This window comes from Acipenser ruthenus, chromosome 3 (assembly GCF_902713425.1).
Source record: "Acipenser ruthenus chromosome 3, fAciRut3.2 maternal haplotype, whole genome shotgun sequence".
In the NCBI taxonomy this organism is placed as follows: domain Eukaryota; kingdom Metazoa; phylum Chordata; class Actinopteri; order Acipenseriformes; family Acipenseridae; genus Acipenser; species Acipenser ruthenus.
The window spans coordinates 42,456,304-42,473,580 of NC_081191.1; the positions used below are offsets into that span (position 1 = coordinate 42,456,304).

Sequence of the window (17,277 nt, forward strand, 5' to 3'; positions counted from 1 at the left end):
ACATTAAACACACACTATTCTTACTTGATCTGTCCATATTCGTTATCCCCTACCTACCATCACAGGTACCTAACAACACAGACGATCCTAATAATAAAAGATGCTTCAGATGTCTTGACTATAGTCTGTTTCCGGTCGTGACTGTAAATAAAAGCCACAAAACAAGCCCTCAAGACTGTAAATCATCATTTATCGTATTCTCACAGTCGTACAAGAATTTCTAATAATAATAATAATAATAATAATAATAATAATAATAATAATAATAATAATAATAATAATAATAATAATAACCCGGTGACATTAATTAGAATAAAGGCCAGATAAAAAAAATAAATAAATAAAGGGGACACGCTGCCACTAAAAATACCTGTCGACGTCTATATTTGGTTTGGCTGGATCAAAATGGTCCGCCCGTTATAATGAATGGGATCTATGCTATCTCACAACACCAGACTGCCCCTGTGCTAACTTTAGTAACACTGCTTACGTCAATCACGCGCCTCAAGTGCGTCAACGTCTCTGACCCGCCCTTGCGAATGGAACGTTTCTGATCATTGGCCAGAAGGCGAGCACGCGGGCGTTTGTTCCTGGGATACCATGATTGGCTGACGCGGCCTGTCTTTTAACCCAGTCAGAGAGCTCCCTCGTGTAATAGTTTGTTGCTCGTGTCCGCTTTATACTTTTTCTTCACAGATTCGTTTTGAAGAAAACATTAGGTGAAGATTCCGACCATCCAATATAACCACTTGTGCATTTGATAACAAACAAACAAAAAAAATCCGCCCCACGTTTACATAATTGAACTATGGCTAAAAAAAACAATATAGAACGAAACATCCAATAATATTAATCTTATTATATTCTTATGGTAAACTAATACAACTGTGTACCATGTAGGCTATAGTTGCCGAGTAGTAACATTGTCTATTATACAATATATAGAGGATGGGCAACAAATACATAGGAATATATGCTATACGTAGCACAATACATTATCTCAAATATAAAACCCGCATCTCCCTGTTTATGTATTATACTATGATTACTACTACTATAATCATCATCCTCATCATCATCACCAGTAGTAGTAGTATGTGCGTTTTACTAGTAGTAATGCTGGACAGCAATCTGCTATTTTAAACTGAGTCAGTGTTCTGTCTTAGACTTAGATAGAATCGCTGCCTTTCTTATCGTTAGTAATATTAAAGATTTGAACCCTCTTGCTTCATTTTTTGTGTGATTAAAACTTGTAAACAGTAAATCGATTTTTTTTTTATCGGGCACAGTTTAAGATAGGCGTTTGTGTGTCTACTGTAAGAACGGAGCTGGAGGGGAGTACCTTCTTGACAGCTACAGTGAGTGACGTCACCTCTCCCATGGCGTCATATTGACGTCTCGCATTCCACGGTGTAAGCGCTCTCCATAAATGACTACTACCAATTGGACTTCTCTCAGTACTCAAAGCTCTCAGCTCACCACATAAACAAAGGCACATTGCAACTTCATCACAGCGCATCACCATCGTTATACCAACACGGAGACCAGCTACAGGGTAACCGGATCGCCCAGGGTCCCCAAACCATTTCAATGCAACCTGAAACATTATTTTGTTTTACCTACAAAAGCACTCCAGCAACTACTACGACTACTTTTTTTGTTGTTATTTGTATTATTCTGGAAATCTACACGAAACTTTAAGGAGGTTTATCTCACATGTAAAGACGGAACCGACACAGCAAGCAAGTACGTATAAATCACGATTTGTGGACTTTATGAAACTTGGGGTATGCTATGTAGAAAATGACAAATATCGGCTATTCTTTTTTTTCTCTTTTTTTAAAGAAAGAAAGAAAATGATATATATGCTGTATACATCGTATAAATGTCATGTTCTTTTTGGATATCGGCGACAACAACCTGTGATTATATGAGTTCATTACAAAAGGAGAAAGGACTATATTATTGTCAGTTTTATTGCGGCGAATGGAAGCGAGCGCAGCGAGTATTGAAGTTATTCTTGCCAGTTGTCATGGAAATGGAACGCCAGTCGGCTGAGTAGTGTGTTTGTCTTATGTTGTAGTACGAAACATCTCATTTAGCAAAAGTTACTTACTATACATATGGTTCTAATGAATACGCTGTTTGAATGTAGTTTATATTACTTGCTAAATGATTATTTCTGAAACCGTCATTTATTACCAGCATCTATTACAATTTAATTTGGTTGGTGACGAAGTATCATATATTTCTCAGACATAGCTCAACACGTGCTCATAAAATACCGTTACATTTCTTTCTTTCTTTCTTTCTTTCTTTCTTTCTTTCTTTCTTTCTTTCTTTCTTTCTTTCTTTCTTGTAAACATTTTACAGTAAGTTACATTATGTTTCGAATTGTAGCATTCGGTTATAGTTAGCTGGGATGATAATGTACGTAATAAGTTAAACTGAATAACGTAGTTTGATCATAAATGGCACCTGTTACAAAAGTTATATGCGTCCCTCACTCAGTTACACAATTTGACTTATTCTGCATGAATGACTGCGTGTGTGTATGTGTGTGTGTGTATATATATATATATATATATATATATATATATATATATATATATATATATATATATATATATATATAAAATCCCCATACCCAGTTTGCGCAGAAAGTTTTAGCCGGGATAAAAAGAGAGCTGACGAGACCAGTTTCTTCTGTTAATTTACTGTACTAGAAGATTTTTCATTTGTTTGCCTGTAAGCCCCTCGCTGTCTGGGTTATTGGAATTTGGAGGGTGTTGAAGTAATAAGGTGCGTGTTTAAAGCAACATAGACCGTTCTCTAGGTTACCAGATGATTTATTCATCCCAAAGAAGCACAAAATTATAGTCGAGCTTCGGGTCTGCTGAGGGGAAAAGTGGCAGTTTAAATGTTCACATAGAAGAAAGGGGGAGGAGGAACTTTACAAAGAGACAAGTACTTCCAATGTTTTTAAAAAAAAGAAATTAGAATGGGAAAAGACTGTCTAAAATAGATTGCATCTGGGGAAACTAATTAAAAAATAAATAACACGTAAACATGAATTTAAAAAGAAGGCTGCAGGGATGTAATTGAATGGATTTATCGCGCGCGCGTGTGTGTGTGTGTTACAATGTGGTCAACATTACCAATCGGAAACGTTGAATCAATAATGGAAACCAGAGAAAGTAAAAGTGTTATTGGAAATATGACATTTCAAATGTCTCTGTTCCAAAGAGTTAAGACTGACATTTATATACACCGTGCAGGTATGCCATTATTTCTAACATGTAAAATACAGTTTTGTTCAGTAAAAATACTGCTCGCTTTCAGGGGATTACATATCTAGACACGTGTTTTAAAAAAGGACAGGAAGTCAATATTTTATTCTGACCGCTTTAGAAGTCGTAATGTTTTAGTAACATAAATCGGGGTTATTATTTTTTAGTGTTTCCTTTTACCAATAAGGTGTTCATAATAACTGTTTGACGGGCATGTTTCAAAGCCAGACAGAACGGTTTTGTATTGATAAGCTATTTGTAAAGATTCCCGTTTCTGCCTCTCTCTCTCTGTCTTTGTATGTGTGTCTGCACATTAGGGTTTGGTTTTTCCACACTTTAATAGAACGAGTTACATTTTGTTTTTGGTTTTTTATTTTTAAAAAACTCCTGTTTTGAGTAGAGAGGGGGCGCTAGACGCGTATTGATAGCTTCTGAGTCTTCATGTCAGATTTTAGAAAACATTTCAAGTGGTTAGTGAAAGGAAAAAAAAAAATTCTTGTTATACCCGGGACCCAGGAATTGAGAATGAAACACAGATAAAAAGAAACAGTTCTTTGAAGTGAAATTATTTCTGTACTAGCTGTATTGGATTTAATCATGGGTATATTTGTGTACAGTGTTTTTTAATTAAATTGTTTTCTGATCATAAACCAACCTTCAATCTCTTCTGAAATAATTGTACCTAAATGTGTCCTTGTAATATGTCAGCTGCAGTTTGTAAAAGCATAATTTGTACAAATCGATTCTAAAAAGCTATGAAAAGTGTCTTGAAAGCAAGATTTGTGATGTACTTTTAAAAAGAGATACGCACCTATATTGTAACCAGACCAGTTGTTTTTAACAAAGCGAATAGACCTGCGGCTTAATTGATCGAAGAAGATAAACATTATTACATCATGTGGTACAGGATGCATACGGAGGCACAATCGGCGTTCATGACCGATGTATTTTAGTTGAGAGGCCGGCAGCTGCTGCAGAAAATGTATTTATGATTGTATATTTTGTACTGTTAATGTCTGAAATGCATATGTGCATTTTATTTTAACCTGCTTGCCGCACAGATCAAAATATTTAGATTCGATTACTTTAATCTCATAGTTTGATTTATTTGGAATATTTTGGGAAATATACTTTCTTAATAAGGATTAACTTTTTACAAACGAAATGTTTTTTTTTTTTGTGAAGTGTACATGGACCATTTTATATTAAAAAAAAATAACGTTTGTTACTATTAGTATTTATTTATCTTTACTATATTTGTATTAGTACATTGCTCTTTCTGAGCCCTTGTTTAGGTTCTAAAAATAATTCTTATATACAGTATAGAGTTATATATTGTATTAGAGTATACCAATTCGAATGCTTCATATTTGGTATTAAGAATCTAATTATGGAACCCCTAATATTTTAGAACCTTTTGTTGTTTAGTTGCTATATTAGTTCTTTATGGAACCTCAAAACAAGGATTCCAGAGAAAGTCCTAATGAAACCATATACTGGTAGTTCTTGATAGAATATCCATTAACCTTATGTGTGTATTATTATCTGTTATCTGTGCTTCATATACATTAGTTTCCCTTTGAGGTTTACACCACAGTTAATTCACCCGTTTTGGCTAGTATGTATATATGGTTTTTTTCTTTTCTTTTAGTGATCCGTTTTTTAAGTATCTTGACTATATATATATATATATATATATATATATATATATATATATATATATATATATATATATATATATATAGTTTTATTATTATTTGTCGGGAAAACAGAAAGGCACGTATAAAATATTAAAACAAATGTTGTAGGTGTTTGTTTTTGCTGGGGATCATTGATAATTTTTTAAGTACATATTTTAAATTATAAAAACAAGGTTTCAGCTTGTGAAGATTTAAGGGGGAAATAATTTAGTATATGCTACCGATGATTTTTCTTCTTCTCAAATGTATTATTATTATTATTATTATTATTATTATTATTATTATTATTATTATTATTATTATTATCATCATCACCATCATCATGATGATGAAATGCTGTATTTATTTCTAAATAAACATTTACCATTTAAATAAAGTGACTTATAATATTAGCCTAGACTTGTATTTCATTTCATTCTCCTCAGTTTCATTTTCATTTTCTTTCACTTTTTCACTTTTTCTTTGTTACCCCCGTTTCTGCCAGACCCCGGTTCGGAAGAGCGCCTCCAGCCGAGCTCCAGCTCCGAGACCCGGCTAACGGAAAGTTTAGCAGTCGCTGCAGCTTCTTCCACTGAGCTCTCCAGACACCCTCCTCTCGTCACACCTCCCCCGGGAAAAACAAGCACGATTCAGCGAGCAAAATATCAACCAGGTAAGGATATCTTTGTTATAATAGAATGGCATTTGTTACTTCTGTCAGGTTAAATATGCTTTTATTAATTCAATATATAAAAAACACTATTCATAATGATATCATCTCGTCAATAACTGCGCACATTTAACATTCACAGGTGACAGCCAAAATATTATTTAGTGGTCTTTTGTGTCCGCTCAAAAACCATGCACAGGTTCTGAGAAAGAAAGGTCTACAATTAAAATATCAATAGTAGCTTTACAAATTTAAAAAAGTTATATTACATTTACCATTTAGTGCTCGGTGTATACAATATATAAGTCATTTTTAACTTGGAAATAAACTAAAATAAATAAAATTAAGTCCGAAACACGGTTCTGAATTAGGTTTACAATCGAAACATTTGTGTGTGGCCTGCGCGCGGCGTCCTCCAAATGTCTGTCGGCATTTTTATCCAGTGACTTGAATTTACCGGTCTCAGGCTTAAGCAGTACCATGACCATTTAAACTAAGTAATACACTAATGATTCACATTGCTTTTTATTTTTATTATTCATTTATTTATTATTTTATGTATTTTTGTTCATATAGATCAATGACATACTGAATATGAACAGGCCTGCGCAGTTTTTGGAACGGATGCATTTTGCCCACCTAAAATGCAGACCTCGAGGTTAGAGACTATTTTCTGAATTATTCATTCAGTTAAAACATTATGTAAAACAAAGTTAAACGTTTCTGGTAAAATTCCACTTTGCTAGGGTGTCTATCATAGCGTGCCTGAGACAAATTTTAGGTGTGCTCCCTCATGTATTGTCATCTGACATTGTGCCAAACCACAGCCCGCTGCATTAGTGATGATGACGTCAACACATTCGAGTGAAAAAAAAATAAAATAAAAGGATGTGCCACTAACGTATTAGCCTACCTGTGTGATATCATAATGAACTGGATATATTAAAACACGCGTAACACAGCCTATAACATATCTGTAGATTGTTAGATCGTTATAAATTGAAGTGTTGCTCAACTCTATGTACACATTAATATCCACACAAGCAAGTGTATGTCGATTCACAAAGGTCTACTTTCCAATTAGAAAAATTGACTCATAGCAAGTTGTACATCATGTGTTGTCCCAGCTTTTATTTTGTCTTAGATAGAACGTTATAACTTTTTTTTGTTTTCTGTTAAAACTAATGTTTGCAACTACCTTACTTACAATTGGTTAACCCTTTCCTGTTCAGTTGCCATCTGCACTGAGGAATACGTTCATGTGTTTGTAATAGTGGATGCTGTAATGATCAGGATTGGGGCCTGTTTTTGCTTTGTATATCTTGTGAAAGAGATATTATTTTCATTTTTAATACAAATAAATAATAATAATAATAATAATAATAATAATAATAATAATAATAAACCAGGCACTTTCCATGATTCCAACAACAACTTATTCATTTATTTATTTGCTTATTTTTGGAAAATGACTATAAAAAGCTTTATATGTTTGCTATATAGTTTATTGTTATAATTCTAGACACACTTTAAAATGGGTTGTTCATGCTGCTTTAGTGTTGATTAAGAGTTTAAGTGTAAAATACAGAAACGTGTTTACCTAATACAAATTATATAATTAAATGAAGCTGTAATTTAAAAAAATTACTGTAATAAAATACTTTTTTAAGTACTTTTTGGCATTAAGCTTTTACTATAGTTAACTACACCTTTCCTATGCTTTTACCATGGCATACCACAGTAGTTTAGTTTTTAAGTAACAGCACTTAGTCACATTTGAAATACAAAAAGAAAGAAAAAATATATAAATCAGTCCTTTAACTGGGAAGATTAATATCACTTAAATCACTTAGATCTGCTGGTCACAGGTAGAGCATACACTACAGACACTTCCTCTGCAGCATGGCAAAGTCATTCATGTCCTAAAGTTGTATACAGCAATACAGCTTTTGGGTTTGGGGTGGCAACAGGGCTACTGGGAAGCTTCCTAGATTCCTCAAAGTGTTCTTTGCTACGTACGCACATTGCTGTGTACACAACAGGAGTCATCTAAGGACACACAGAACATTAACTGTACAGTCTTTCATAATACAAGACAAACATGTTACATCGGTAATATTAGAGATTATGGGCACTACAGAAAAGCTCTTGATTTTCTTGTTGACAGTTCTCTCGTGAGTGCAGGGAGCAAAAACCTAAAATCTTTCAAAATGATACAAGTCTACTACAAGTCAGAGCTTTTTTTTTTTTTTTTTTAATCAGAACAGGCTATGTCCTGGCTTTATTGTGCAACTCGTAGAGATTTCTGGGATTGTGCCCTGCTATTTTTACAGTGTTTTTCAATTTCCATGCATTCCAATGAGAGGGATGCTTTGTTGCTTTACAGATTGGCATTGTTGGTAACGGTGCAGGATATACATCTAGACACAGGGATCTGCAGACTGAAATTAGGCTTTGTCAGCAGATCATAGGACCACCAAGTTATTCATAAGGCAGGATTTGTAATTTTGTTATATATACACAGTGTCACTGGCGTCATAGCCTGTATCATATATTATGCTGATAAGTGTACCACACCCTGTTGACTATCTGCACCAGAAATCAAAATGATCTGAGTTCCTTCCTTTCTTGCTTCATTTCACATTTGAAAGAAATAGAGAGACAACCTATAGTAATAATTATTCCTAAAATACCTGACTTATTGCTAACCTTAAAAGTCTGCTAATTAGGTAACATACTGTTTACTACACAATACAACACTTTTGCTTGATGTCCTTCATCTTTAAAATGAATGACGTCAAAATCTTATTGAAAAAAGGACTTGGATATAAACGAGTTTCCAGTATTTAGATCCTGGTAGAAACTAAAACCTGGACTGCTTTCAGGATTGGGACTGAGCAGCATACCAAAAAGAAGCCACAAAGGCAGACTGATATTAGCTTATTGCTTTGACATCACAGTGCCAGCTAGCAGTTGTAATTTTAACTGCATTTCATGGTCTGTAACTAGGTCTGCCTTTCTCTTTCAGATATGCCCTGTGTGCAGGCTCAGTATGGCCCGTCACCCCCGAGCTCCAGCTATGCCACACAGACCTACCCTTACGCAGGGGACTATAGCTCTGACGTCATGAACCCGGACTACACCAAGTTTGGCATGGACCTGAGTGGCACAGATATCACTGCTGCTGCCACCACTTCCCTGCCCAGCTTCAGCACCTTCGTGGAGGGCTACACCGGCACCTATGAACTCAAGCCCTCCTGCCTGTACCAGATGCAGTCCTCCGGGCAGAGACCCCTGATCAAAGTGGAGGATGCCCGCTACGCACATCCACCCATCCAGCAGTCCCAGTCCGAGGACCCCATACCCAGAACCTCCATGTACTTCAAGTCGTCACCCCCTTCCACCCCCACCACCCCTGGCTTCCCTGGCCAGCATGGGCCCTCATCGATGTGGGATGACTCCTTAACACCTGTCCCCCAGACCTGCATGGCCCCCAGCCACTTAATGGAGTCTGTTCCACTGAAGTCGACCCCCAGGTTCTCCCTATTTCCTTTGAAGCAGTCCCCCCCACACACAGTGGGATCCGGCAGTCACATGTGCTACGAGCCCGGCCTGAGCCTGCCTATGGGTCCCGAGAGATCCCCCTCCTCTTCCTCTGCGGGGCAGCAGCCAGGCTTGGAGACGCACTTGTACCCCCTGCACCTGGGTAAGGGGAGCGGGCTGCATTTCACCCCACTGACAATGGTCCAGAGCCCCCAGATCCTGGGGGAGAGCAGCCTCCCCTCTCCTCCCAGCCGCTCCTCCTCGTCTGGGGAGGGTACCTGTGCAGTGTGCGGGGACAACGCTGCCTGCCAGCACTATGGGGTGCGCACCTGCGAGGGCTGCAAGGGCTTCTTCAAGGTCAGTGAAACCATCCCCTACTGAACTAAACTACCTCAGTGCAGTGTTTGGTTGTAGGGTAGGGCACAGCAAAGAAAAAAAATAAAATCAGTGCACTGTATTGTGTTTAGTGTTGTTATTGCAAGGAATTGGATTACTTTTCATATACAGTACATTTTTTGAAAGATAAGACATACATGGGTATATGATGTTGCCTTGCCAAGTCTTGCCTGCCAAGAAAAAACATATAACATAGATAGGAAACTTAACATTGTGCAACAGTGACCGAAGGGGAGATAGATATATATATATATATATATATATATATATATATATTTAAGCTTTTAACAAATCGTATGGCAAAAAATGAGCGTAGAGAAACTGACTTTGGGTGTGATAGCGAATGTTTCTACATTCGTCATCTTGTAACACTATAGAAGACTGTTGAAACATGTTGAAACATTTGTTACTTTTCATGTAATTTGTGTCCGAAGCAGTAAATAACTGTAAAACCTTTTAAAAAAAAAAAAAAAAAAAAAAAGCTAACTTTTAGGTAGGCTATAAAGCTAAACAAATACTTTGTATACAGCTGTTTAATATTCTTTATCAATACATTCTTTATCAATGTAAATGCTGTACCTTTTTATTTTGAAGTAAATTAAACGATGTTTGTGGGATACCACTCACTACCAAACATTCAGATAACAAGCTCATTATTATTATTATTAGTAGTAGTAGTAGTCGTAGTAGTAGTAGTATTGTGGTTATTGCAAACTTTAAATAACCAGTAGACTATAAATATATAACCTGTTTCAATATTTGACGTAGTTGTTAAATTGCATTAAAGTTGCTATTTGGCTTCCTTTGTTTTGTAGTTAGTTCACTGGGGAAAAGTAAGGCCTTACTTTAACGTCTTCCTGTAAAATAAAGGCACACACACAGGGGCCCCTCCCCTGCTGCTATGCTGTCTGACTTTCTGAGAAATAGAATATCTTTTATTACTTTTTAAGAAACGAACGAATATCCAAACAAATATTTAAATTATGAGCGAATATCCAAACATGAAAATCCGGAGATCATCCCAGCATATATATATATGTATATATTAGTGCTGGGACAAATATCAGAATATTCAAACGAATATTTTTTAACATGTATTTGAATACAAAAATCAGATGTTCGTATTCGCTACAAATGACAATACCTTGCACTTCTTTACCGTCTCACCAGAATGAGATTATTATATATACTGTATATAAAACACATAATCACATAGTCACAGCAGCTCTTTAGCCTCTATTTAAAAGTTTTAGACAGCAAAAAGTAAGCAAACCAGATTATGTAGGCGCACATATAGTGATCTCTATGGAAAGCCATCTGGGACAAAAATGCATTGTGCTGCTTTAGAGCAAGCCAGAATCTCATGGGACAGAAAAAAGGCAAGCACGTCATTCTGGAATGCTTTGCTTAAACAGTACACAACTTCCTGAAAATGTTGTGTAGTGATTTTTATAGATTGTATATATTACATATTTTTGGTTGCAACTTTCTGTTATGTGGAATGTAATAAACGAGAACCACAATGGTTAGTTTTTTTCTCCTTCACTTTACAACACCATTTCCACGTTTGTTTTATTTGAAGTGGTTAAAGTTACATTTCAGTTTCCGTTTGCTTGTTCAGCTACAAAAAGGCTCAAGTAAACTTCATGTTATTACTTTATGAAAACGTGTCTATGGCCACTGTTTACTGTGTTTAGAGGCTCAAGAGCTGCTGTGTTGATCCTGTGGTTTATATATATATATATATATATATATATATATATATATATATATATATATATATATATATATATATATATTCATCTCACATATCACACAGAGCTCTTTTTCATTTGCCAGCTGTCATGCAAATTCAGGTGAAGTGGTAAATAAGTGCAAGTTATGTTTGTCATTTGTAGCGAATACAAACATCTGATTTTTGCATCAGAATACATGTCAAAGAATATTTGAATATTTGTCCCGGCACAAGTAAGTACTTTATGAAAATAATTCTGTTATTACCCGCTATTATGTTTTGCAAAAGAAAAGTTTGTGTATTTGCTAAAAACTGTCCTTGTTTTTTATCAGCTTTTGAAAGTTGTCATAGGGCATAAAGTAGGGCATATCGGACTCAAAGCCACCGGAGAGTTAAAGGCACAGCAACATTATTGAGAGGTTAAATTATCTGTGCAAAAAACATCTTCTTACAAATACTAAAAAACAAGAAAAAGGAACGCCAGGAACACAGAGATAATTTAACACAAATAGTTTCAGTTTGCAATTTGTTTTCCTGGTAATGTTAATATATTTATTGTAGTTTAATATTGTTAAATTGTATGAAGAAGCTACCCAAGGTAAAGTAGTAAGTTGTAACACTGTATAAATAAAATATTATAAAAAAAGATAAATAGCAGTTACTATGAAAAAGGTATAGAAGCACTGAAAAATAGTGCTACTTAAAAGCACACATTTTTTGTTTTTTAGTTTGATAGGTGGCACTGTCTTCATATTAAACCACAGAAGCAGACAAATGTAGCTTCAGGCTGGGTAGCATTACCTTCAAGTGACTTCATGTAGTGAGAAAAACGACTATACTTGATTTTGTTTTTTAAATAAACATTTCTGTGTATTATTGTATTTTATTAAACAGTATTTAATCGGGTGAGTAAATCGTGATGTTGCCAAAAATTAACACAGCAGCAAAATTAAATAGGCAATTCCTAAAACGAATTCCAGTCAAATATTAAAGCTTGAACCTTAAAAGGTTAGGTGATAATTGTAATGCATTGCAAAGCATTTTGAAACAAATGATTCATTTTTCAGCTTTATAATTATGTTTAAGTTAATTTTTAATGAATTATGTAAACTTGCTTCCCCTACAGGCATTCAAATAAATACATTTAAATTCTGCTGGTAAATGTCAGCATGAATAGTATTCGTACCTGGTTTTACAAATTGTAAAGACGTCTGTGTGCATTTACACAAACTTGTATATCTATCTATCTATCTATCTATCTATCTATCTATCTATCTATCTATCTATCTATCTATCTATATATATATATATATATATATATATATATATATATATATATATATATATATATACACATATTGGTTAGTCTCATCTTAAAATGTGGGGTGTATTTGTGTATTTGTTTGGTTTAGACAGTTTTCTTTAATTGTTTCCAATGTATCAATATTATTAGCACACTTACTATTTAATTTCGTGTTAACCCGCTGCAGTGTAGTTTGAAGATGATATCCCTTAGTTAGTCACGTGACTTTAGTCTGTCAGGTTTTTAAATTCCAAATAAATAATCCCATTTTTTTATTATTAGTTTTTTTTAGTTCATGATTAATGCATTTTGCGAATTCCCCTAAACATTCCATCCGATCTATTACTGCATTTGCACTGCACCATTACATTTAAATAAATAATGTCAGGTTTTTAATACTAAACCATTTCACTGGTGTATGAACTGAACAAACAGGCAAGCAAGTGAAATAAGAAACAAAAAGATATGAAATTAATAAATCAATAAGCTTATTTTAACTTGTCTAACGTTAACCCTAACACACTCTGCAAAGGCTCAGGAATCCAATTAAAAGTGACCCATTTCATGGTCACAAAAACACCCCAGCCTGTGTAATTAGAAAGACAGATTTATTTATTTTTTTGGCTCCAAGACACTCCTTTGACCAATAGAGTCCTGACAACCACTGTTGTGAATTAGTGGGTGCTCGAAGGGACAGAGTGGGGAGTTATATCTCTGGAAGCCCTTTTCATTTAGGCATGAAGTATTAGCACATGTTAATGTTACCTCTGTCTCTCCTGTGTAAGCATGTTACTGCAAGCGTTTATGGCTGACAGCTCTCACAGAGTGAAATGGTCTCTTGTTGACCGGTCTGTAGTGTGAGAAGTGCTTTACCTGCTGGTAAATGGTGTTGGAAGCTGTGGAAAGCCTTGTTGATACATTATGTAGCGAATAGATTACCAGAATTGTTTGAGTTTTTTTATACCTTTTTATTTCTTGCTATGATCTCAGTATGCAATTTAAAAATACATTTTAATATTAAAAAGGAAAATAATTGAGACTGGAGTGAGACTATTTAAGTCCTATATTTGACGCATGCCACTCTTTTTCTTCTCACCTGTGGATGATTCAAATAGAGCTCTACACACTCAAATCATTATTTAATTCTAGCCCTGGGCAGCATATTCTAATAAACTCTGCTTGAAATGTATTTAGAGGCAGAATAACATCATGCAATGGAAAGCAATGCATAAGTGACATCTGAAATAAAAAACACACAGATAATTTGATGGGGTACTAGGTTTATTTTATTCCAAAGTAAAATGGTACGAATTAAAAAAAAAATTCCTTCAAATATTTGTTGAAATAATATTTGAATATAAAAATGCTTGTCCCGGTACTATGAACAGGAGATTCTAGAAGTACACACAGTAACACAACAGGAGCAAAAGCTAAAACATAATTTAAAACTGCATGACAATGTCTTGAACGAGTCTCTAAATTGAACTAAATTGTGACTAAAGCTCCTAGTTGAGACAACATTGAAAACAGAAGCGTGTCACCATAAGAGACATATAAACATTAGAATAGTTTGTAATCCATTAACATATACTGTATATATATATATATATATATATATATATATATATATATATATATATATATATATATATATATATATATATATCAAAAGGAGACTTCTATAGAACATCGGTTTTAAAAAGGCTTTTGTTGATTACAAGTTTTTGTTTCTTTTGTGGTTAGTTCTTTTTTTTTAGTTAATGATGTTAAGATATTTGATCTTTTAACTGGTTTCCATCTGTTTCATTTGAAGCATTCCAGTTAGACAATGTTAAAAAGCATGATATACCACGAAGGAAAATGTATCAGAAGCTCATCTGCCAAACTGTACTAAATAGCTGTGAATAGATTTTCCTCCTGTGAATACAAATACTGTTGGAGACACACTTGTACAGTCTGCACCTGGGTAAGACTTCCCCCTACTGACAAAAATAATTAGAAATGTTTTTAAAACAACCTCTAAATCAATTTAAGGTTAGATTTACTGACTTTGCTCGATTGCATAGTTTGAAAAAAAAGATGCTTCAGAAATGGAAAAAAACCTCTTTATAGACGGCTTCTGCTTACCTCAAACTTACGGTTCTTACTAAGCTAATTTTTTTGGTAAATTTGGTGGTTTTCTATAAATAGTTTTATCAGTGTTTTAGCATTATATAGACGGTTGTTATAATTCTGTATTTTGGCTTAAAAACAAATAAAAAAAGATATATATGCAAAACAAAAATCACATTAAGAATTGATTTTACAGGGCTCTCGAGTGGCGCATTCAATAAAAGCACTCGCTAGAGTGCAGGATGCGCTCTATAGCCTGGATGTGGCGAGTTCGAATCCAGGCTATTCCACAGCCGACCGTGGACGGGAGCTCCCAGGGGGCGGCGCTCAATTGGCTGAGCGTCGCCTGGGGGAATGGAGGGTGGGTGGGTTAGGTCGGCCACGGTGTCCTCGGCTCACCGCGCACCAGCGACCCCTGTAGTCTGGCCGGGCGCTTGCGGGCTTGCCTGTAAGCTGCCCAGAGCTGCGTTGTCCTCCGACGCTGTAGCTCTGAGGCGGCTGCACGGTGAGTCTGCAGAGTGTAAAGATGCGGGCAGCTGACGGCACACGCTTCGGAGGACAGCGTGTGTTCATCTTCGCCTCTCCCGAGTCAGCGCAGGGGTGGTAGCAGTGAGCTGAGCCTAAAAATAATTGGGCATTTCAAATTGGGGAGAAAATAATAAAAACTAATTGGCAACAATTACATTTATAAGAAAAAAAAAAGAAATGATCTTACAAGTCACTGCAACAACAAACAACATTGATCTCTACAATTTCAATTTTTATAGTGTAATTATCATTGCTATTTATTTTAAATATATATTTTTTTAAATAGAGCAATAATTAACTGATCACCAAAGGAACTGGACGTTTGTGTCTTCTTAAATAAAGGTACCCCTGTCATACACTTATATTGAAACAGAAAGAAATCTCTTCAGGTATGAAAGCTTAGTTAAGGTGACCATATACATAGCTAGTACTGTATAATAAAGCAACGAAGCAAAATCAATTCAGAAAGACAAGCCTGTCAACTTTAAAACAAACATTTTTCGGAGAAGTACTTTTTAAATTTAATTAAAGGTTTAAATATCTACAAATAAAAAATAAACTTCTCCTTAGTAATACCATTATAATGTATAGAGAGAGCGAGAGCGAGAGAGAGAGAGAGAGAGAGAGAGAGAGAGAGAGAGAGAGAGAGAGAGAGAATCATTCTATGCTTAAAGTAAAATAACGTAAAATAAATAAATAAACGGATAAAAGGTTTACAAAAACTGTGTGTGACATTCTCATATTTTTTCCCCTTAAAACAGTGGTGGCAATAGAAGAGCACCGCAGATCATTCTGATTTTATTTTAATAAGGTCAGTAATCATCTTGGGAGGCAGCCGAGTAGAAAATTATCCCCAAAGGGATATTAGAAGGCAAGCTATACAGCCCCCTGCCCCCCCCCCCCAAGAATCATGTAATGACCCTGTAATTTCACAAATCATTTTATCATTCAGCGCGGGCTGTCTCCCGAGACCTGCTTCAGCACGATCCTCCCTGATTTTCACTGTCAGCGGCTAATACCAATAACATTGTATTTCCTGAAGGCTACCATGTTAGGAAATTAATTTTTTATCTAATTAAACCAATGGCACTGGAGCCTGTCACATTGTAGTTAAAATCTGACCTGCCAGTTTCTTCTTTCTAATTCAACAGTCATCTCAAACTGTCTCTCTTTCTCTCTCTCTATTTCCCTCTTTAGAGAACGGTGCAGAAAAACGCAAAATATGTTTGTTTGGCGAGCAAAAACTGCCCCGTGGACAAGCGCAGACGTAACCGGTGCCAGTACTGCCGGTTTCAGAAGTGTCTCAGTGTGGGGATGGTAAAGGAAGGTAAGGAACAAGCACCTCGGCTGGGAACCAAGTATTTTATTGTCATTTATTGGATTCTATTCCAGCATTGCTGCTGCTGCTGTACGTCTAAAGTCCCGAAATGAAAATTAAACAACCCGACTTTGGAAAAGGCTTTGAAATCAAGCCCCAATGGTACTACATATGTCTCATCCTAGACCCAAGTTGTGTCTTGTTAGGTCTGAATTCAAAAGATACATTAGCGTTTGAAGGTAATATCAAACAGGTGTCAAATTGATCACGATTAATGTTTAATCCATACAAACTGAATATATGTTCAATAGGAAATCACACACGTTTATAAGTTATTATATTTCAATTGCTGACAAAAGGGCATTACAAGAAATGCAAACATTTGCTTCCTGCTCAACTGGATAATTAACCTAACAGATGTTGGAGAGCAAACATGATTCATAATGTATTTACTTTGTTTTATTTAGAAAGGAAAATAAACACTGATGATCTGTAATACTACCATTTAATTTACAAGAAACAAAATCTATTGTAATACTATAACTGCCTTGAACTCTTTAACCATCATATATTTTGATTTTGTATGCTAGGAACTAAAATATAATTTCTGCACCATACAAGAACATAGCCCTAATAGTTCTATTAACGGATCCCAGCATTTCAATTCATGTAGATACTGCTGGAGCTGTGATTCAAACATTTG

At 35.3% G+C, this 17,277-nt stretch overlaps 1 protein-coding gene across 2 annotated transcripts in view; it reads left to right on the plus strand.

Annotated features, from left to right (window-relative positions):
* The first annotated feature begins 1,362 nt into the window (after positions 1 to 1,362).
* The window catches only part of LOC117435566 (nuclear receptor subfamily 4 group A member 3), a 29,851-nt gene continuing 13,936 nt past the window's right edge, over positions 1,363 to 17,277 (plus strand). The window contains exons 1-5 of one of the 2 annotated variants that reach the window (XM_034058859.3): positions 1,363 to 1,746; positions 5,475 to 5,642; positions 6,216 to 6,297; positions 8,668 to 9,539; positions 16,454 to 16,583. In XM_034058859.3, coding sequence (XP_033914750.3) covers positions 6,234 to 6,297; positions 8,668 to 9,539; positions 16,454 to 16,583 — 1,066 coding nt within the window. In that variant the 5' untranslated portion in view covers positions 1,363 to 1,746; positions 5,475 to 5,642; positions 6,216 to 6,233. The remainder of the gene's footprint in view (positions 1,747 to 5,474; positions 5,643 to 6,215; positions 6,298 to 8,667; positions 9,540 to 16,453; positions 16,584 to 17,277) is intronic. The other variant, XM_059012949.1, reaches the window with a different exon arrangement.